The 23,751-nt window shown below is 33.1% G+C and overlaps 1 protein-coding gene across 1 annotated transcript in view; it reads right to left on the reverse strand.

The window, feature by feature from the left end:
* Znf407 (zinc finger protein 407) overlaps window positions 1-23,751 on the reverse strand; it is a 466,360-nt gene that overhangs the window by 184,652 nt on the left and 257,957 nt on the right. Inside the window, exons 5-6 of the mRNA XM_010610665.3 lie at window positions 9,149-9,315; window positions 5,266-5,349 (exon numbers count right to left, since the gene is read on the reverse strand). Coding sequence (XP_010608967.1) covers window positions 5,266-5,349; window positions 9,149-9,315 — 251 coding nt within the window. The remainder of the gene's footprint in view (window positions 1-5,265; window positions 5,350-9,148; window positions 9,316-23,751) is intronic.

The following is a 23,751-nucleotide window of genomic DNA, read 5'->3' on the forward strand; positions in this document are numbered from 1 at the left end:
AGATTATTATAAAATGTTTTAATATCACACCTTACTGCTACCTAGTTCATTGTAACACCCTTGGTAAATCACTAAATTATCCAATCTTCATGGATTTGACAGGTATCTGAAGGAAGTAAAAGGGTGACATTATGAACTCCATTGTCTAAGTCAGTGGTATACAGAACTAAGATCTTCAAACTTAATTTTCTTGGTTTGGCATTTCAATGCATGCTTTTTAAAAATGCTTTAAGGGTAGTTTATTTCACTTAAGATTTCATGGCATTTTTATGTGATCCAATTTAAATTAAAAAACAATACTTTTAAGGAATAATACCATTTATATTCTTTGTAAATCTAATAATTCAAAGTGCACATTAAGGCAGTATTACATTAGAGTAAATTATAAATTGTAATTTTGCATCTGCCTTGACCATAAAATAGATTAAATTGTGTAATATTGTGAAATTCTGATGGGCAAATGGGCTGTTTCCAAGTTTTAGCAATTACAAACTGTGCCACTATAAACATGGTAGTGCATATATCACTGTGATATGATTCTTTTAATTCTTTTGGAAAGCTACCCAGCAGAGGGATGGCTGGGTCAGATGGAACCTCTAATCCTAGTTCTTTGAGGTATCTCCATATTGATTTCCATAGTGGTTGCACCAGTCTGCACATTCATCAGTTGGAAACTAGATAAAGAAGATGTAGTTTTTCTATAAAATGGAATACTACAGAGCCATAAAGAATGAGAAATTAGAGTCATTCATAGGAAAATGGATGCATATTGAGGTTATATTCTTAAGTGAAATAAATAAGTCACATGTGTAAATACCGAATAGTTTTTCTGGTGTGAAAAACTATAATTGTACATAAGATCGTAATGGTATAATTGTCAATGTGAAATAGGAAGAAAGGGGCTAAAGGTGTAGGGGAAGTGGGAAGAGTAGGGGAAAGGAAGGGAAAAGAAAAAAATATGAGAAAATGAAAAAATGGAAATAAAATATTTGTAAATAGGGAAGGGAGGTGGTGGTGAAGGGAGAGCAGGGTAAGGGGGAAAAATGAGAACCAAGACCTGTCATGTAAAGGTACAAGATCCCAATGATGAATGTAACTGTACTGTATACCTAAAATGTAACGATAAACTCAATGAGAAAAAAAATTGTGAAATTCTAAATTATATATAGGTTGACAAGGAAAATATAATTCAACAAAAAAACCGAACTACATAAAACAGTATGCTAAGGAAGGCCTACCCATATATGAGTTCTTGATAGTGTTAAGAGTGCTATATCAATTTAAACAAACAAACTGTGTGCAACAGTTAATTTTTAACTCATTTATTTTGCTACATGTTCTATCCTTTTGCTGTAATAAACTTGGTAAATTTTAAAAAGTCACTTTTGTGTAATTTCTTCAGGAAAATATGCTGTAGAAACTAATGAGGAATTTCTTATTGGTTAGTTCAATATCTAGTTAAAAATATATATCCAGGGCTGGGGATTTAGCTCAGTGGTTCAGTGGCCTGCCTTGCAAAGGACCTGAGTTCAATCCCCGGTACCAAAAAAAAACAAAAATATATATATATATATATATCCAATTTCTAAACTGTAAAGATTGAAAGAAAATCTTCAGTTTGTTAAATATTTAATTGTTTGAAATTAAGTACTTGATGAAGAATATATGCAGCTTCTAAGAAAGGGTTTTGATGGAAGACATTGAGAACAGTATTTCTGAATCCTCTGTCATTGAAAAGCCAGAAGGATAAATAATGTAAGATGTTAATAACAATATTATCTATAAGTTCACCAGGTTATTGCACATATTCTATTCAGATAAGCAAAAGAAGAAGTTGCTTCCATTCCTCCTATATTTCCTTTACATGACACAACACTGCATATCAGTTTAGATTTTCATACTTTCCTTTACAAGCAATAATCTCAGGCAAAATAACCATTAAAGAATACTTTGGACCTTAGGTATCAATGATAGAAAAGTGAGTCAAAGCAGAGATGCTGGAATAGCTTATAGCCATAGTGCAGTATCCTTTTGTGTGTCAACCGTCTGTCAGACTGGCTCACCACATCTCATGGAAATCACACTTCACATTCCTTAAGGTGGGCTAGAGGTTATTAAGCTGGCCAGAACTCTTCAACTATATGTGAGGATAGGCTCTGTGCCCTTGAATCAAGGGTCTCTGACAGGTGATAAAAGTAAATCTTGGAATGGAAGATATTTTGTGTCAGCCCCCCTAGAAAGTCTGTATTGCAGTAGGGAATTATTTACGCCATTTAGAACACTTTAGAAACCTATCCCTTTCCTAGCTGATTGCAATTTGCGTGAGCACTTTGTGGTAAAAAGGTAAACCAGGTCAGAGAGGGAAACATCAAAGAAATATAGATTTCAAATGCACCATTCAAGTCTGGCCTTGGAGGAAAAAAGTTTTATATTGCTTAAACATTTTAAATCCAGCATAAAAGCTAAGGGCCTAGACTGAGTTGAACTGAACTGTTTTGTTGAAGTCAACAGTCTAAAGAACTGACTTTGGTATTAAAGAATCATGTTTGATTTGTGCCACAGAGGCAGATAAATGCCAAAAAGACAGATACCTCTGTCTGTGAGACATTGTCCTATATAGTATAAAGTTAATAGCAAAGTAATAAGGAGCCTCTGGATCTGACATAAAATATAAAGTTGTGCAGGCGCAATGCAGGCTTCCTGATCGATCCATCAGCAGGAATGCCTGTGATCGCAGTATTATTATCTCCATAGCAGGTCAAAGAGGGGCACTATCTACTGGCAGAGGTGGCAGAGAGAGGAATCTGTAGTCCCCTGGGGCCAAGCAGATGGGACCAGGAAATCTACAGTGACATCTGAATCACAATAATTTGAGTACCAGTAAACTGAAAACATGAATAAAAACACTAATGAGCCCACTCTTTCTGTATATATTTCTAATTTCTCCACCATATGGATCAGGAATGACTGATATACATTGGGCCTCTCTTGTCATCTTATACTGAATCCCTAAGTCATTGGATTAAACTAATGCATGCATAGGTTGCTTCTCTAAACTTATAATGAAGTCTTATGTTTTTAAAATTAAGTTGAAGTTTCCAACTTTATAGTAGACATTGAAAATGTCCCTTTAACTCAATGGCTCATAAGCCATATAGAAATCTGAACTGTATATATGAAAGACCTAGAAGCAATGCATGGCATTCATTTTCACTGATCCTGTAAATACCATCTTGAGTACTGAAGCTTCTGGTACCTGTTCAGTACTGCATTTCAAGAATCACAATGTACACAAGTAATGAATTTTTTTGTTTTGTATTTTCAAGCCAGTTGGAGTGTGACTGACAAACTCAATGATTTTTACAGCATTTAGCTGTCAATTGTGCTACCAAATGACATAATCTTAATTAAGAAATATCAGAGAATGAAAAGATGAAAATAAAGTGTTTGTAGATGGGGAGAGGAGGAGGGGGTGAAGGGAGGGCAGAGGTAAGGGGAAAAAATGAGAATCAAGACTTGCCATGTAGAGGTACATGATCCCAACAATGAATGTAACTGTACTGTATCCCTAAAGTGTACCAATAAACTCAATTAAAGCTGAAAAAAAAAAAAGAGTGTATGTGTTCATAAAATTTAGAAAGAAACTGCAGCAAGAGCAGTTGGTTAGTAGATTGTGGTTCGTGTTATGCTGCCGTTAGAAATAATATCAATTTTTCTGCATTTTCCATTTCTGTGACAAGTTCAATGAAAATACAAGTGTCAAAATAAAAAAAAAAGAAATATTAGAGAATAAAATGTAATTCTATTAGCAATTATGAGAGACAATTGTCATGAATCAGTACTACCTCAGGCACATAAGTTTAGAATTATGAAAACAGTCACATATAGGAACCATTAGATTATACAAAGTAGAAAAAAAAACTTGATAAATATTTAAAACTTTTCATTCTTAAATGTTCCTAAACAAAAAGTCTATTTTATTTTGTTGAATCACCAGGAACACAAGTCATATGGACATGAGTTCTTTTCAACGTTCTTAAGTATCTCTTATGTTCCTTCTTCTTGTTATTCACTCTTTTTAAATTTCAATGTAATATAAGTAGATATTAATAAAAATATTTAAAAAGCACTCTTCTTACTGCTAGGAAAAAAGACAACATTTATACTAAAATAATTAGAGAATAACAGTTAATACACTAGGCATTATAATCAATGGACAAAATTTTACTCAGAATACAAGTCATAGACAAAAGACTTTCATTTACAAAGAAAGAAACAAAAGCATAAGACTTTCTCTTCGTTGAACTAAGAAACTAGTAGTGTAAATAAAACAAATTAGGATATATGCTAAAATATTTTTGAAAGACTGGAATAGCCACTTTGGGGAATTAAATGCACTGCTCCCTACTTTATATTTATCTATCTTTTTCTTTAAATTAAGTTTACTGGTACATTTTAGGTACACAATATGATGACATTCATCACGGGGGATTTGTACCTGTACATGATATATATTGGTTCTTATTTTTCCCCATTGTCCTGCCCTCCCTTCAACCACTACACCGCTCCCTACTTACAAAGACTTTATTTCCATTTTTTTCTTTCTCATATTTATTCCTTTCCCTTTTCTTTTCTTTTTTTTTTTTTTTCCTTTTGGTCTCTACCTTTTTCTCTCCACCACATACAGTTTCTCATATAAGAGAAATCATGTGATATTTAAGCTTGTTGTGTCTGACTTATTTCACTTACCCTTATGTGCTCAAGTTGCACCCATTCTTAAGTAGAATAAATAAAACAGTATTGAATTCAAATCACATCTATTTGCACTTGCACAGTCAGATAGGAGGCCAGGCAAGAGGGCAGATTACACATGCAGATACATGAGGAGGTGCAAGGTGGGAAGAGTGGATGACTAGAGACACACGTTCCCACCCTGGAGGCTAAGACAGTCTTGTTTATAGTGAAAATAAGAGTTGTAAACTAGAGGTCTGAAAGGCAAACTACTGTTTTCCTCCTACTTAACATGAATTTATTGGGAATACCTGATCCCTGAAATATAAAATATGTCTACTTTTTATGTACATAGAAGTAAACCATTTAAAATCTTACATTACTTGAATATAATTTTCTGTAGGCCCTCAAGTACAAATATTTTATACAAATATTAAAGAGAAATGTAACTGTTAAGGCCAAGAGTGGTGGCAGAGAGGTGTGATACCTTACTCTTTCTCTGGAGAGAAGGGCTGGGGCAGACTTTATACTGACCTGTGTGCTGCCGGCGGTGCTTGGTGAGGGCATGCCGTGTCCCGCCAGCAAAGCCACAGAGGTCACACAGAAACGACTTCTCGCCTGTTGCAACAATAAACAGATGAGGGACTGTGGAGGTCACAGATCATTAAAACATATCTATCAAGGCTTTCAGGGTTACTAATTCCTCCAATCAAATGTTTCCATGTAAATATGTCAAATGGGAATGAAATTACCACTGCGGTTTATTGACTGTGATAAAATCTGAAAAGCACCACTGAACATAATTACATACTTGTCAGACCCATAAAAATTAGCTTTATTATCAATGGAATGGTTTTGTACAACTTCATTTCTGGTAGATGTCTTCCAGATGGGGCTGCTTTATGCACTTGAACAGTTTTTATGCATATCCTGATTTTTTACAATTCCCATACATCTGGCCTTTCTGAGCTGAGTAAAGATTGCTTGGAATAGTTAATATACAGTATACACAATACTGCTTAAATTAAACATTGAATTTTCTAACAACTTAAGAATATTGAATTAGTTTTACCTGATTCTATCAGGTTCTTCTTTAATCACTTTAACTTACTATTATGAATTAAATGGTTTCCCTGAATATACTGAAGACCCCAAGTAACAAGAAAATCTGTATTACTCAGTACCAATAACAATTCAATATTGCTTATGTCTCTCAAACTTCTGTTGCCAAAAAAAATAAAGAAAAAAAAGTTAAAGGATTGCTTCAGAAATTCTACAAAAAATCCCCTTATTCATCTTTCATCATTCTGGAATGGAAATCTCTGCAACAATTAAAAGATTAATTTGGCTGATGAAGTGGTTGTTAGAAGTGAGAGAATGCTCATTTTTAGCATCTTTATATAAGCTAATATCTGCCCTGCAAGTTTATAAATGCAATATATTTTCTTACTGTAGCATATTTAGACAGTAAGTGCTGTCCAGCTAGTCAGATCATCCCATAAGACTCACAAAGGGCAAAACAGAATAAAAATGCTAACCTTGTAGAGATTCAGTGAAACTGTAAAATATTTTTTGAGAAAAAAAAATAGATATATATGTCTCTATGTTTACCCACTTTACTCTTTAGATATTTAATGTAACAAGTCTTTCCAGGGTTGTGCTCAAATCAGTCTGGTCCATTCTAGTGTTCTGGTATTTCATGAAAGAAATTTAGCCTATGGCACTTCTAGAAACTATAATTACCTTTTTAAGGTTAAAATAAATAGCAAACATAGGAAGATAAAATAAGAATGGTAATCAAAAAAGAATATTCCTTTCTCCTAAGCATTTAATGACTTTTCTAAATTAAATGAACACTTAAAAATAAGGAGACCTTTAACTAAAGTGTATTTATCTTATCTCCCAAAGGCATGTTAAAATGGTCATTATCACTCAAAAGTAAAGATGAATTTAAATACTTTTAAAATTTCACTTTCCTATTTTGGGGTTAAGTTTACTCCTTTGTATCATTATTTCAGCATAGAATGAATAGAGTAGACAGGCTGTGAAGAATAAAGTTTAATTATAATCATTCATTTAATTATTTAATCAATTTGAAATATAAATCTTTTTAACTAGCTGTATTATCAATCAAATAATACTGAAGTAGGGTTTTTTTAATTCCCCAAAGACAATTTGCTTGTTAATATTAACATACCACTTTATGCTGAGGCAAAATCATTCTTTACAATTTATTCACTACCATAACTCTCTGGACTGTTTTACCTGTAATGGCGCAAAAATATATTCCCAAACATGCACATGAATAGGGAATGCATGTTTAAGACTGTGTGTTTGTCCACTACAAATACATACAGGGTAAACACACACACATTTCATTGTGGGTGGTATGAGGAATGTTGGTAGGGTAGCATTCAATTATCAAAATTTCTAACAAAAAATGAGTACTCATTGCTTTTTTCATTAAAGTATTTTTCTGTTCTGAAATTCATGAGTGTCTTTATGACCTACATATTCCCTCTAAAATAAAATTTTAAGCATAGAAAAATCATTATGAGATTTATATAATTTCATATGCTGTGTGTTTGTGTGTGTGTGTATATTTTTTTTACATATGTACGTATACAAAAAATATATATAAGCATAGATAGTATATATTAAGTTCTATTCACTTCACTATTTTAAGATATATAAAAATCATATAGAAAAATTATTTACTTTCCATGCGATTTGATTCTAGATACATTAGTGACCTGGATTTTTTTTTATTCATATGATTTTTATCTAGGATGGTAGTCTCCAATGTATTGTATGTCATATTTACCCTGGTGGCTTGATTTTTTTTTTCATTCTAAATCCAATTTTCACTTACCTTTCTGTATGTGTGTGCATACGTGTATGTTTGTGTGTCTGTGTGACAACAGTGGGGATAGGGTGAAACAGTGGGAAAAAATATTTTTCGAGAAAAAATGTAAGATAAAACTAAATGTAATATTTCACTCATTACAGAGAGGGGGCTCATTTAGCATGCTATATTTATATGATAGCAGAGATATAATGGGAGACTTCTTTTCATAACAACTTGAATTAGTTTCAAGTGCGCCATTTTGCATTCAAATGTAGAAAGGCATGGAAACCAATCCTTTATTTTCTATTAGAAAACAGCCACTGTCCCCTATCTCTCATTATGGTGCAGACTACAAGACCTAACAACAAAAATCCATATTATTGATCCAGCCAAGTCTCCACAATTATTCTTTAGAAGGAAACGCCGACGATAAATTACATCTGCACTGGCTTTTCATCTGCTGTTCGATATAAGTGATCTCTCAGGGCAGGCTGGAGACCTTAAATCGTCAACACCCTTGTCAAGGAAGCTAAGGAGGCTTGGGCTTCCCACAAACTGCTTCAGAAGAACTTTTAACCTATAATTTCTAAGAATAATACAGGATTCTTGGCAATCAGAAGAATGCTTGGGAATGCTGATTAAAATGTATTATTTTTTCTCTGAAACAAAATATATTCTAAGAGGCATAAAGCCAAAGGTGACAACAATATCCAATAGCTCATAACAATATAGCATAGTGATATAAGAAAAGTACTCAGATATAAGCTTCTAAGGAAGTTTAGGTCCAATCTACTGAGACAATGAAAAATAAATTGTAAACACAGTACATGACAATAGCATATTTATGGGATATATATAGTCATGAAGGCCCAAAGTAAGTGTCCTCAGTACCATGTCCAACTCAGATGTGTTTTCAACATTACCATCACTATTAATCAGTTCAAATTCCACACAGTTCTTTCAATATTTTGGTGTAAAATTTATTTGAATTTGGGTTTTTTAATGTATAATTTTATACATTACAGTTATAGTAGATCAATTCAGATTAGCCACTATGCATTATCAAAAACTCTTAGATCTGACAACATTCTCCCTGAGAGACCACTTTACCTAAAATTTCTTAAATGGTATATAAAACTAAGAATAAATAATGGTATAAAATTATTGTGGAAATAGTTTACATCCATAACAAAATATAAGATTAGTTCCTTTGAAAACAATATCCCAAATCATCTTTGATAAGGTTCACATCTAAAAAGGTGTATACATTCAAAAAGTACACAAGTACTTTCAAACATGAGCTTATAAATATAAACCTAATTTTTAGACACACACATACACATGTTCATGCACACATATACTAAAATGTTCCTTCAGTACTACCTTAAGTATCACTGAAAAGTAATGAATAATATTGTACTTTTCTCATACATAATTACCACAATCTTTAAACTCTGCAAATAGGACATCATTCCCATTGATTGCTATCATGGTAACTAATGTACAATTGTCACAGCCCACCGCATCTCTCTGTTCCCAGACTCAAGGAAAGAAAGGGACATGGCACACCTGTGTGTGTCCTGTAGTGGTCTTTCATTGCGGAGGCTGTAAGGAATGAGTAGTGGCATGTGGGCCACGTACACTTAAAAGGCTTTTCTCCCGTGTGCAGTTTCATGTGGTTGTTCAAGGCCCACTTCTCTGTGAAACTTCTATCACACAAATGGCATGTAAATTTCCTGCGTGAAAGAGAGAGAAAACAATGTAAATTTGGCTTATACACTAACATCAAAGGGCCCAGACAAAGTGAATGGTAACTCAGAAGGGTGGTGCACAGCCTCTGTGAAGAGAACTGTAGGCCTGGTCTGTCATGTCTGTATAACCAGGCATTGATTTTTCTGTCGAGGCCTGGCACTTCAGCCATTTATTCTCTGCTTTGCGGTTGGGCCCAACGGGTTTGAAAAATTCTGTTACAGTCCAGTCACCCCTGAGGCAAAAGTGAGAATAGATTTCACCTGTACAGGCCTACACCACTTATCCAGGGCATGGGCTGTCAGAGCAAAGGCTAAATGAAATGCTATCCATACTCAACCATTCAGACAAGCCCTGCTTTCAGCCAGGCACAGAGCTGCTCCTGAAAGGCACCCCACGGACTCACAGCACCACACTCTCAGGAAGAGAAGGGAGACTCTACTGTGCTTCCTGATCAAGGGGTTGCCACAGGGGCACATAAAAAGTTTCCTTTGATAAAAATATAAGCGGACTATCTATAGTTTTTTACTTTAAAAACTCTTTGACAAAAAGAAACTATAAACATTCCTTATGGAAAAAAAAAAAAAACCTGAAACTAACAAATCAGCACTTATATAAGAAAATATTGCAGGTTCCAGTTTAAGATCTTTCAATACCCTCAACAATAAAAGGAATCTGACAATAAACAAAATCTTGAACACTTCCTGTAGTTGATTTAAGGTCCTTTTCACTTGCATTCATGTAATCATCATCAGCAATTATTTTATTTCTTATACTATCGAGTAAAATCAATCCCTGTGATTAACAGTATCCAGCTAATTAATTCAAGATAATTAATAGTCAAATAAAAGCAATTTAAAACCTAACAAAAAGTATTTCAGTAAGTTGATAAGCACTATGCCAAAAAAGGGGAGACTATTGCAGCTCAAGTTAACTATCATAAATTAGGCTATACTTTCAGCCAGGTCATGCAATAAAAAATATACAGTTATAATATCTGTGTTTTAAATTACATTTTCAATGAGAAGTTGCAGAAAGAGTATATACTGTCATATACAGGTTTGAATCATTATTTTACACATTTCCTCAGCTTCATTAGGGCAGATAAAGAATCATAAGCTCCAAATAATTAGATTTCCCATTTTGGGAATGTAGGTAGATTGCTTGAACAGATTAATCATTTGGAGTTTCATAAATCCTATCGATCAAATTATGAATTACTTTTTAGAAAATCTCTCTTTCGTTAATGTAGTTATGAAATTAGATCTTAAACGTAAAATAAAACTAATAAACATTTAAGAAATGTCATAATATATTCCACGCACTTCATTAATAGTAAATTGCCAATTTATCTCTATAATGAATGTGAAGAGACACTATTTTTACACCCATTAACACAGACTGACTTTGAAATTACTATATCATTTGATCACTGCTTACTGGTACTAGAGAATGACAAATACAACGAAATACTTTGAAGTACACTGGAAAAAATATCATGTTCGTATATCTTTTTGATGGGTCTTCATGCATTGAACATTTCAAAACCATGACAGGGATCTTATTTCCAAGATAAATTCCCCTATCTACTTATTTCTTCATGTATTTATTGTGGATCTAACCTTCACCTACACAAAATAAATAAGGAGGTTAACTAGATGCTATCTTTAAACAAATAGTTTCTCCAGACTGTATTACAACTTTATGAATGACAAAATAAATCCTTCATTTTTAAAGCAACCACAATGTACATTTAACACAATTACATCTATGTAACCCCAATATAGGTACTCTATTATTCATATGCAATAAAAAAAATTAAACAGAAACTCAGTGCCTGTCATGAAACAAGAAAAGCCAGATAACTAAGAACAACACCAACCACTGGACTTTCAGAAAACCTGTTTTATAATCCCCTTACAAAAATAATCTCATTCACAGGCACTTTGAAAAGCACTAGATACATTACCAATGTAAACGGTCCTCCTACTTATCAGTGGGTCTTCTCCAACTACACAAATTCAGAATTTCCAATATTCTAAAGTATGTGCCCTCACACAAATTCATGCTGGCTTGGTGATCTGCCATGGGATGCTGGCTCTCCTTAGGACCTTCAGGAATCCTTCCTGAGGCATCTCCAGGACAGACCCTGGGCTAAAACACATTTCTTTTCTGTGGTGTGGACACAAAGATATGGATGAGGATATCAATATGTGCTATAGATGAACTTTAGAAATGCGAAATTATCTCTACTCCAAGAACATCAGCGCAGATAGTATAGAAAAATCAGAGGGAAAAGAGCCAAATTTGCCCTTCAAAGAAATTACAGCTTAATAAGGGAGAAAAACTATTCACAAAAAATAAACTCAAAGCCAGAAAAAAATTTAAAATGCCATTTTAATTTTAAATGAAAAGCAATCATGGGCCAGCACAGATTAGAGGGTTCTTAGAGGTCGCATTTAACTTAATAAAATATAGGTGACAACTAGAAATACAGTACAGAGCTAGCAGAGAGCTTTCCAGTAACAGGAAATGCATGAGAAAGCCCCTGATCTGGTAAGCAAAGGTGCTGAGAGAATCTCACACACTGTGACTACAAATCATCCACAAGCTACATCGTCAGTGGTGCATCTCCTTCCAGACACCAGCACAGGTCACCTACAGTGGGTAATGTCAGAAGTCATGGATGGTGAGAAATTTCTTGTTTAATTAAATTTAATTTATATTAAAAAGATTTATTTTGCAAAAAGTAAAAGTAAAAGATCAGGAAAAGGATGTATGAAGATCTATCATGTAAAGATAACACTAGCACAGAAAAGCATTTGGTACACCTATCCTTAAGGCCAAGAAGAGGCCTGAGACTCGGCAAAGTTCAATGAATAATTTTAGACAATTAATTGGATGAAATGAACTTCAGTGAAGAGTTTCATTCCTTCTCATATCCTCAAAGCCTTCAGGATCAGAACACGAGATGTTGACTTCACATCAACTAGGCTCATGCAGACTGTCCAGGCTTCCTGACCCTCAGGACACTTGTTCTATCTTTCCACGACACTTGTTTTAGTTCAAAAACTGTGCCCTATTTCACACATATATAAAAGACCAGAGCTGTGTATAATGCACAGATTTATATACACAGATAAAAATGTTTTCTGAATGTGTTTCAGATAATTTTGGGATTCTAAACACTTACAGAGTTTTTAAAATTTTAAACATTTATAACTAAGTTTTTTAAAAAATGATATGACTGGCACTGCAGAGGCATTAACAAACATGATCAGCAGAAGGCTGTCTCTTAGAGAGACACTGGACTTCAGTGCCACTGGATACTCTTTGGTATCCTAGCCTCTTTTATGTACTTTTTAAAATTACAAACTGCCTAATAGTGCTATCAGATTTAGAGTAAAAGAGCAGTTTGGGGGGAGTAGGCAGCAGAAGGGGATGTAAAAGAATTAAGATATGTCATGCACATGTGCCCACTACACACAATTAATACATTTATTATGAACCACAGATATGTACCCCAAAAAGGCAGTTTTGTCACCTTCCCTTTTTTTGGGTTTCACTAAACATACCTACCAGATATAAAGAAATCAAAGAAATCTAAAGGGATTCAAAGGGAGCAAAATTATAAGCAAAAGAAATAAAAATAATACCAGACTTCTTACCAGCAGTCTGAGTAATCAGAAGATAATACAGGGAATGGCCTGGAAACTCTGAGGAAAATATTTCCAACACAAAATATATGTAACATATCTAGCAATTTCTATTAAGAGGTTTTTTTCAGTATGTAATTCTTGAGATTGAGATGCATATGACGCTAAAACTTTTTGAAATAAGGTAAATGCAGCCTAGCAAATAATTGAGAGCTAATTTTTTGGCACAAATTTAGAAGGATTCCTAAATTAAATAGGGGCTCTTAGATAAAATTCCAAGCATTTGTATTATATTTGGTATATTTATAAGAGGCTTCTTTATACACTGCTATGTGTGCTGTGATTGATGCAATTCCTGCCAAACCTGGAATGTCTTTAGGCCTGATCCATGTAGGGAGCAGAGGTACAGGACAAGATGGACTACATGCACCAAGGAGTTTCTTGTTACACAATATGTAGTAACAGAGCCAAGATTAAAATCTACACCTCTAGACTTCTATTTTGAAGCAACAAAACCAGTACTGGCCATGTAACAAAAACTACAATTTCTTATCTGGATGTTAATAGGCACGATGAACACAGCTAAGCTAAAGAATTTGTAGGGAGACAAATTATAGTTCTATGATTAACAGCATTATCTTTACAGTTATTTTGGCCTTAGAAAAACTCTCTTTTAGAACATTTTCTTGCTTGTGAGTACCTAAATAATGGATAAGTTATGTTCAAATACAAAATTTGTATTTTGGGTTCATCTATAAGTTTATCTTTCCATATTACAAGTATTGTAGAAGAAATTCTGTAATTTTTTTAAAATTTAAAAAATGCTATTTAAGAAATCTTAGCTAGACGTGATGGCCCATGACTGTGATCTCAGCAAAGAGAATTGTTAAATTTGAGTCCAGCCTAGAGAATTTAGCTACTTGTCTTGGGATAAAAAAGATAAAGGACTAAGGATGCATCTCAATACAATGGTCCTATGTTCAATCCCAGTAATGCAAATAAATAAATAAATGAAATCCTAATACAGGGATTATTTATTCTATTTATAAGGTAACAAAAACTATGCAGATCTTATTATGTATATATAAAGACAAAGCTGTTTCTAAATAATTTTATGAAAACAATTTAGAAGTGTTACTAGTGTATTTTTGTTGTTGTCTATTCAGGATAATTTTTAAATGAAGCTGCTTTAGCAATCCTTGTTAAGCTGATTATGTTCTATTCATATTTGTTCCCCAGAAAAGTCTATTCTAGGTATTTACCATTGAGAAACTCTTGCAGATATAGGGACATATGAAGGCAAATTTCTTCCACTATAGTTTAAACAGTCCTAAGGTGAGGAGAAGGTAATAAGTTTAATCATCAAATAGAATATAATGTTGTGAAAATAAATTAGTGCTACATTTATCTATGTGTTTAAATATTTCAAACATGTAATTGCATTTAAAAGCAAGTTAGTCATATAAAATTTAAGTTAATCAATATTAGATGAAAAAAATGAAGTCCACATGCTAAAACATAGATAATATTATAAGTTTAGGACACTGCTTACGTTTGAGGTGGGAAGTACAGGGAAGCAGATAGTGGCAGAGTGACAATTACAGCTGTAATTAGCTTTTAAAAAGAAAGGAATCTGAAGTCAATATGACTCTAGTTATCATTTTTCAGGTGATGCCTTTATTTTTGAAGTTTTCACAATTCAAAATAACTACTCTAAGTAAACAATCAAAACATTTTAACCCTTCTACCATGGAGAATTATCAAATGCATAAATCATAAAAATACATAAGCAAGAAGCACACCAATAAGCCTAAAATGTACTGCAAACAAAACTTTAATAAAACTGCAAAGTAAATTTACAGTAACTGTCATTCTAAACTGTAACACAAAAATACTGATTCAGAATTATAATTGTAAAAGTAAACTTATGTTAAAAAAATTTAATGGATAAGCACAGCTAGTCTTTGTGAATAAAGATTACAGAACTGTGAAACAATGCAAAGCTTATGTGATTCCTAGCAAAACAACCTAATATACTATTGAATGTTTCAAAGATTTCTACTAATTTACTCAAATACTACCAATGCACAGGCTGTTCCTTTTGAATAAAAGCCTCTTTTTTAATGATTATAATTTAATAATTATATAATAATACACTAAAAGATTAGGTGAAATCGATGTGGTCTGTGCTCAGTAGGGTTGCCATGTAAATCTGCACAGAGCTGCAAAGAGAACTGAGGTAATCACTTTGTTGAACAAAGAAGCACATAAAGAGACATATAAAGAAAACCACGGAAGAGCAACTACAATACTCACTAAATTCACTTGAGCATCTTATCCTTTAAAAGTACCCCAAAGGGTAACAAGGAAACTGAAGAAGTTTAAAAAATTGTGAAACAATAACAAATTCATATCTGTAACTAGCATAATTGTGGGAAGCTTATAATGTTTCTGGCCCAAGAAATATAAATATGTATAAAAATATGTAAAACTGCTCTTAGGAGTGAAGTATTATGTCATGTGTAACAGGCACTTAAACCACATTAAACACCTCAATATTATTCTACAGTGTTCCTGTTCATTTTATTTCTATGAAATTCCAAAGTTCTATAAAATGCTTAAATACAGCATGCAACTTTACATAGAGCATAAAAATGTCTCACTATTTTCCTTAAATTGAATAATCAAGAAGGTACATGGACACCTAAATAACAATAAGTTAATTAAGATACTTTGGGGCATTGTTGACCATCTCCTTTGGAATATTTGTGCATATGTATATACAAAGGCCTCAATGAATAAAGTGATAGCCTGAAATCAGAATATTCCTTAACAATACAGTACTAATATCTAGATTACTTAAATTATGCAAGATTTTAAGAGTTACCTGTTTCAGATTACATAAAAACACGACCATAATTTATGTCAAGAAGCCACAAAAACCTAAGATTAGAAGGTTTCCTTTACTAAATTCAACACTGAAGGTTCCAGTGTGGCTTCCAGATGAGGGCCGGAAAACCTCCCTTGAGGGCTTTTACACAGTTCTCAAAGGAGCCCACTACTTAAGTCATGAGTGCATTTTTGCCCTGATCAGGTGATAATTAGCCTAATTAACAGAAAAGAATCTTTGTTAACTAGTTGGAAAAGAAATTTAACCTCACCCATGCCAAAGCCTATCATTTTAAAACTTCTTAATATATTATTTAATTTCTAACAGCTGAGAAAAATATTTTCTGGCCCTTTCATTTTAATTCAAGGGGCTGACAAGTTCTTTGTCAAAATAACTTCTGGGAGAAGCATTAAGCAGAATATTAAATCCAGACTGTCTCTATCTACTAAGAACCATAAGAATGACTCATTCTACAAAAAAAAAAAAAAAAAAAATAAAAAAAAAAAAAAAAAAAAAAAAAAAACATTCAAGGATGATAACTGCTGTGCCCTAAATGATTAGAATTCATTTTTCCAAATCTCATTCTTACAAAATTTTTCTTTTCCAAAGAGGCTATAAACTATAGTCTAACCAAAACCATCATATACATTTATCTGGAATTCTCCCTACTACACCACATATTCTGAATACAATACTCATAGCACAGTAGTATAGTATTTTAGGTCAGAGTTAGTGCTTCGGTTAGGAACCTAATGCAAAGGATTACAGAGTAAGTATTTTCAGCCAGGAGGCCATGAGATCTTTGGAACAACTACTCTGCTGTTGCAGCATAAAGGCAGCAGAAGACAAAGTGTGGCTGTGTTCCAATAAAACTTTATTTACAGAAACAGTCATTGGGTCTGATCTAGCTGAGGGTTGTACCTTGCTAGTCCCTGGCTGCCATGACAGGTCATACCAGCCCTATACTTACCCTTCCCCAAACACCATGTTCTACATGAAGTAATCCCAACCTGAAACTGACTGAAAGCAAAGGTGACTAAACTCTTTTCTCAAGGTGTGAGAATTTGGTGTACTCCTGAAATAGTTTATGTTTCTTGTAGGGCTTTAAAATACCAGCATGCGGAGAACAGGTGGAAGGATTATACTGCATATGAGACTCATTCCAGCCATACCTGTTCTGTCCTTTTAAAAACTGTCCCTTCCAACTATATCATAGGCTGGAGGCCCAAGAAGTGGAAACAATTTTAACTAACTGTAGGAGTCCTAGAGAATAAGACATGTTAAATTGCCACAATTCTCCAGTCTGGACTAAATGAAATTTTGTGGCTTCAGGTTAGGTTAAAAAACATTAGATTTATATAAGGAAAGTTAAAACAGTAGTTACAAATAAGATACACTAATGTTTAAAGAGCATATAAAGAGAATTTATTTTAAATCATTTTTTCTTATTGATATCCATTAATTTGAGCTACTAAGAAAAAATGCATTCTTAATCCTACTTGCATCTTCATCCCAAATGCCTTGAGTAATTTTCAACTTGGACATTTACAACACAATTCTAACAACCACCAAATTATTACACTTTTGCAAGCTCTATAACAATAAATCAGTAAAAAGTTTGCATACAGATTTACTTTGTGTCTACTGAGAATCGATGCTATGCACAAATCTATAAATAGTAAGTCTTCCTCAAAAGGAGCCTATGACTCGATCAACACTAATGCCATGAAATACACAGAAGAGAGAACTAACACACTGTGAGGGGCTTTGTACAAATGCTTTAAAAGATATTCACAAAAGTATCAGTGAAAACAAAATGAAATATTTGGGAAAGCTTTCATGAATAATGTAGGGTGTTGGATAAATCTGAAAAAACAGAACCAACTTCTAAAAACAAAAAATAAGCTCAAGGTGAAAGCTCAACAGAGGCAGTGAGGTGGCATGTATGAGTAGTAAGCAAATCAAATGGCATGGGGAGCATGCTGCATAGGGCAGAGATGTAAAAGTTATGTAATTTTAACAATCAAATTCAGTATTTCTGATGATAACATAGAAAGTTTGGCTTTGATAAGAGAAGAAATAACCTGGACTAGGGATTTAGCTCAGTGGTTCCACCGCCTACCTTGCAGTGCAAGCACAAGGATCCGAGTTCAATCCACAGTACCACAAAAAAAAGAAAGAAAGAAAGAAAGAAAGAAAGAAAGAAAGAAAGAAAGAAAGAAAGAAAGAAAGAACCAATCTCTTTGTTTCTCTATTTCTCTCCAGTACTAGTTTTTTATAATTATTTAGCTATAATTTTGGAAGGAATTAAATGTGGCTTTGCCTTTCAACAGGTTCCCATAATCAAATAAACTCACAAATATATGAACACTAGAGGAATAATGCACTCACCTGAGATTATTATGAAATCATTTACATTTGGCTAAGTAATATAAAACTTCTCCAAAAAAGTGTCTTAGCTGTAAAAAAAAAAAAACAAACCACTGTGCGTCCAGCTATGTATATACACATGCTATACAAATGTTATTTCAGAGCTTTCAGAACCTGGATCATTTGCATGTTAATAGTTTTCTAAGTTTTACTACATTTTATGATGACACTACCTTTTTTTTTTTTGGTACCAGGGATCGAACTTGGGTCCTTGCACTTGCAAGGCAAGTGGTAGAACCACTGAGCTAAACCCCTGGTCCCAGGATGACACTAGTTTAACATGATCAGCTATAGTATTAGAATGGATTAATAAATATAAAAGGTAGATATTACTAATAAAGTTTTAAAACTTATAGATAGTGGCACAGTTTGTAATAGCTAAATCTTGGAAACAGCCCATTTGCCCATCCGTTGGAAACTGGATAAAGAAGATGTGGTTTTTCTATAAAATGGAATATTACTCAGCCATAAAGAATGAGAAAATAGATTAATTCATAGGAAAATGGATACATATTGAAGATATACTCTTATACAATCCCCCAACAATGAATGTAACTGTACTGTATCCCTAAAATGTACCAATAAACTCAATTAAAGCTGAAAAAAAAAACTTATAGAAAGGCCAAGAAAAGTCAACTGTAAAATCAACTCCATTAAATTCTTTTAAATTTTAATAAATAAAAGTTCTTATATATTAATGAAAGAAATGAACAAAACTTGTCACAATTCAAACAGTTTAGCAGATCCCAACGTAACTGTACTGTATCCCTAAAATGTACCAATAAACTCAATTAAAGCTGAAAAAAAAAACTTATAGAAAGGCCAAGAAAAGTCAACTGTAAAATCAACTCCATTAAATTCTTTTAAATTTTAATAAATAAAAGTTCTTATATATTAATGAAAGAAATGAACAAAACTTGTCACAATTCAAACAGTTTAGCAGATCCCAACTCATCAGGACATACAATTGTTTACAATTTGAAAGTAATAGTAAGAACCTTATTTTATTGTACTTTAATACATCAAGAAAATGTTTCATAAATATATTGCATAAACATTTATTTTTACAAACCAACACTATAGAAAAACATAATACATCTTCACAGAAAGATTCCAAACCCCATTTGATAATGCAGCTGATCATTTCACTTGAATATGATCATTTCACTTAAATAATACAGTCCTACTTAGTTCCTTGCTTGTGATAGGTTCAGAGATAATATCTAGGGTTAGATAACCATGGTGCAAGAAGGAGTGACTAATATGAGAGAAACTAGGCTTGAGCAGCTTCTCAGAATCACAGTAGGATCACATAATGTTTATTACTGGTAAGTATTCAAGTGAAAATTTCTAAAACTTTTGAGCACAGGATGCTTCTTCATTATGTATCAGTCTAGAACCCTTGTGTCATATAAATAGATTAAAAAGTTATCTAATTAATAACTGTTTAAAACAGTAAGAAAGTCATAGTTTCTTTCCAACAATCCCTGCCAGGTCCAACTCTCCAATAAGAATATACTAGATATTTTAAAAGGAGTAGTTTTCTGAATAAAATTAATAAGCCAGACAACATGGTTGATCTTAAGCAGTGTTTGGCCTACGTCCATATCATATGAGATTTCAATCTGTTACAATGATAACTCCATCAGAACCATTAACTGACATCAATGTATTCAACTCTTGGATTATTCTTCATACATTAGTTAAGGAATAGTAATCACAGCTATATGAAGGTAATTTCATAGAGGATCCAAATATACAGTAGACTAAGCTCAAAGACAAAAAATAATATTCCTATGAAATGTTTTAATATGTGTGCTGAAAAGTTATACATATTATCTCTCTGAAGAAATATTTTTGCGATGCCATAACCTGTTCCACAGACACATATCTTAGGGACCAACAAATACTGTATGTTTGTAATTTATCCTGGGAGTTTTTATATGTCTATTATTGATATAAATTTCTCTAAATTTGAAAATAGTGGTCAAATTAAGAAAAGACTGATTTCTTCGATGGTGCTGTGAGATCTGCTAGAGCTGGGGAAAGCACACTTTCAAAACTTAGGCATTTCACTATTTTGGAGTGAAACATCATCTTGGTCTTCCAGCATGTCAGGATGATCTAAGGAACTATTTGAGGTTAAGGTAAGATTAGCTAGAAGGGTTGCAATGTATTGCCCAGTAATCTCAGAGTTCAGTACAAAATTGACCCCTTCTGAGACCTTAGTCCAACACACAGCAGTTATAGTCCACTTCTAAAGTAAATATCCTGAGATCTATGCACTGGAGTATTACTAAGATGTGATTTGAGCTCGGCAGACTAATTCAATGGAGACACTGTAGAAAGTGATATGGATCACAGCTTGCTTTAAATCTTATATATACTGACAGCCAGATATAGCAAAAAGACTATGCAGTAGGGATTTGATTTATTTCTTTCTAGTTCATGTACCAAGGAAAAATTCAAAACTGGATTAACATAAAAGCAAGTTTTTCAGGTTTTATAGTAATTGTTATCCAACTGAGGTCAAGTAGTTACAAAAATACAGGCAAGCTCTTCAACATTTCAGATATATGCCCCTACTATGCAATGGGAAGAAAGTGACTTGAAATAAACAAGTAAAACTAGAAAATCCATAAATACACATTTGAGAAATATATGGTTGGGAAGAAATCCTCTGAAATGAAGACTAAAACAAGAGCATATTAATTTAGTTTTCTTTCAATAACATAAAATATTATTTCTAAAACTGATGTCTTGCAGATATGAGTTCTTTTCACAAAATACATTTGCAGATTTCATCTACTTCTCATATATTCTATATTACTTTAAAAGGATAAATACATATAGGCATATATAAGCATTGCATATAGATCATTTATACTCATTTATCAAATCTCTAACACCTCACAAAAGACCATATAGAATAACATTATCATTTATTATATATTTCTTAGCAATAAAAATATTAAACTATATAAGGAAAGCTAACTGAAAGGATGCATGCGGTAAAATATATATTAGGAATAAGAATAATATTAGATAAGCTAAAATACATAACTAATGGAAGATATTAAGATGAAGTTAATGAGAAAAAAGACTTTTTTGTTTATGGGCTGGGAAAGAATAAAAATGAAAAATAGCTTGAGAGTATGCTCACTTTGATAAAAAGAAAATAAAGCTGCCTAACCCAATATTGGTACAGTCTTTTCCTTAAAGATTTTTCAGACTGAAATGAAGTCCAAGAAATTATGTCATCCACAGTAATAACAAGTCTTTTGGCCCTGAGTGGGAACAGCAGTAAAAGTTATGCAAGGATCAGATCTCAATGAATATTGATTATGTATCTTGCCAGATACCTCAGTAAGTCCCAGGGAGGGCTGAATTTGAGCAAGGCACTGTGGGAAAGCATGATACCCAAAGGACTCAAGTACTCAGGGAAGGCAGGCACTCTGCATGCTGCAGACCTCCTGCTACAAAGCTGATAGTGAATCATAGATATCATTCACTACAATTAGAAGCTCTCTTGCTTACCAAGAATGGTCACGTGGTCACAATCTTAGAAGACACAGATTATCACCAGACTCTGGAGATCAGACCACCTCCAAGTAATGACTACCTTCATTTTATAGGTCATTTTCATTTTCAATACTACTCAAGAATTGTTAGCTTATTGTGAGCTGATATGCCACTCACAGGTTGACACAATGCTGTCCCTCACATGCTTTTGAATTATTTTCTACTCATATAAATACATTCTATAAGTGATTTTAAACAATTCATGGACATCTACATTTATTTTTTAATTTATTTATATCTTTCATAGTACTTAAAACAAGGTAAAGATGGGGAAACAAAGGATAAAGAGTTAATATAATTTAATAATTTATATAATTAAATTTTATCAAAGGCTAAAAAATATGATGAGACATGGCCTGGTAAATGATGTTCCCAATGACACAATTAAAACTGAAAGACAATCTGCTGTAATGAAGACACATCACAGAAAAACAGCAGATTCCTACTTTGATACCAACATATGATGTTGGTGGCTTGGTTGTTCTTTCAGCCTTAATTTTTATATAGGATAGTTAATTGGAATGAAGTATCTCCATAATATAAATCAACAATACCCTATAATTCTATTTTTCACTAGCATTGTATTGAATTTAGAACCAGGAAAAGGCATGCACTGGTCCTAACTGTATGCAGATTATCAAAGGCTATATACCATTTTGACAGAGTAAAATGGTTCAGAATTTTGCACTTGATCTTAGCCAAAAGGTCAAGAAGCAATGGATTCAGAGTTTTGAAAACAGGAAATCTAAGCATGTGGATGGAACCCAATAAAACCATAGGACTGGTGAGAAATTCTACTTCAATAGTATTTCCAGAGTGTTTTCCTACTCTTGGTGTCCATATACAGTCCCAATGGATGTGACTTAATTGTTTTCTGGAACAAAAGATCTGTCAGGAGACAGATGATGAGTATCTCTCCACCTTTAATTTGTTAGGGATGGTAAAATAAACAAACAAAAATCAATATAACATAATAAATTACATATACTAGTACAAAATAAAAAATACAGGTGCAGAATGGTAGTTAAATAACAGCCAAAATAAAAGTTTTGTTTTCTTTTTTTTCCACTCATACCAGGGATTGAACTCAGGACCTTTTACTTTCTATGCAGGCACAGTGCCACTGACCTAAATGCCAAGTCCTCTTTTTTCCTTTTCTCTTCCTATCCCCAGCACTGAAGACTAAACCCAGTGGCTTCACACTGAACTACATCCCACGTTTTCTTTTTAAATTTTTTTTTCTTTTTATTGAGTTTATTGGTACAATCTAGGTATACAATACAATTACATTCATCATTGGGATTCTGTACCTTTACATAATAGATCTTGATTCTCATTTTTTCCCCTTGTCCCTGCCCTCCCTTCACCCTCTCCTCCCCTCCCCATTTACAAACACTTTATTTCCATTTTTTCAGTTTCTCATATTTTTTCCTCTCCCTTATTACCTTTCCCCCACCCTTCCCACTTTCCCTATACCTTTAGCCCTTTACTTCCTATTTCACATTATTAATTATCTCATTAGGATCCTGTGTACTATTATAGTTTTTCACACCAAAGAAACTATTCAGCATTTCGGTTAAAGAAATCTCTGTATGAACATTAAAATAGGGAATCCTAAACTAAAACAAAAACAGAAAGTAAAAGAGAAAAGGCAATGATGTAACATTAAAATAATCCTTAATTCTGGAGATGAAAATGGTCCCTGAACATATTTAAATTGCTTCTTGCTCTTATAGTCTTATCTTATTCTTTTTTTCATTATTTAGAGAATATTTTATTAGTTTCTGAAATCAAACCCACGTAGATATGACCTTACATATTTAGTATGATGTGTTACCCCTGTACACATGGAAAAAAAATAAAAA

Source organism: Fukomys damarensis, unplaced genomic scaffold, assembly GCF_012274545.1.
Source record: "Fukomys damarensis isolate Sample0158 unplaced genomic scaffold, DMR_v1.0_HiC HiC_scaffold_30, whole genome shotgun sequence".
Classification (NCBI taxonomy): Eukaryota; Metazoa; Chordata; class Mammalia; order Rodentia; family Bathyergidae; genus Fukomys; species Fukomys damarensis.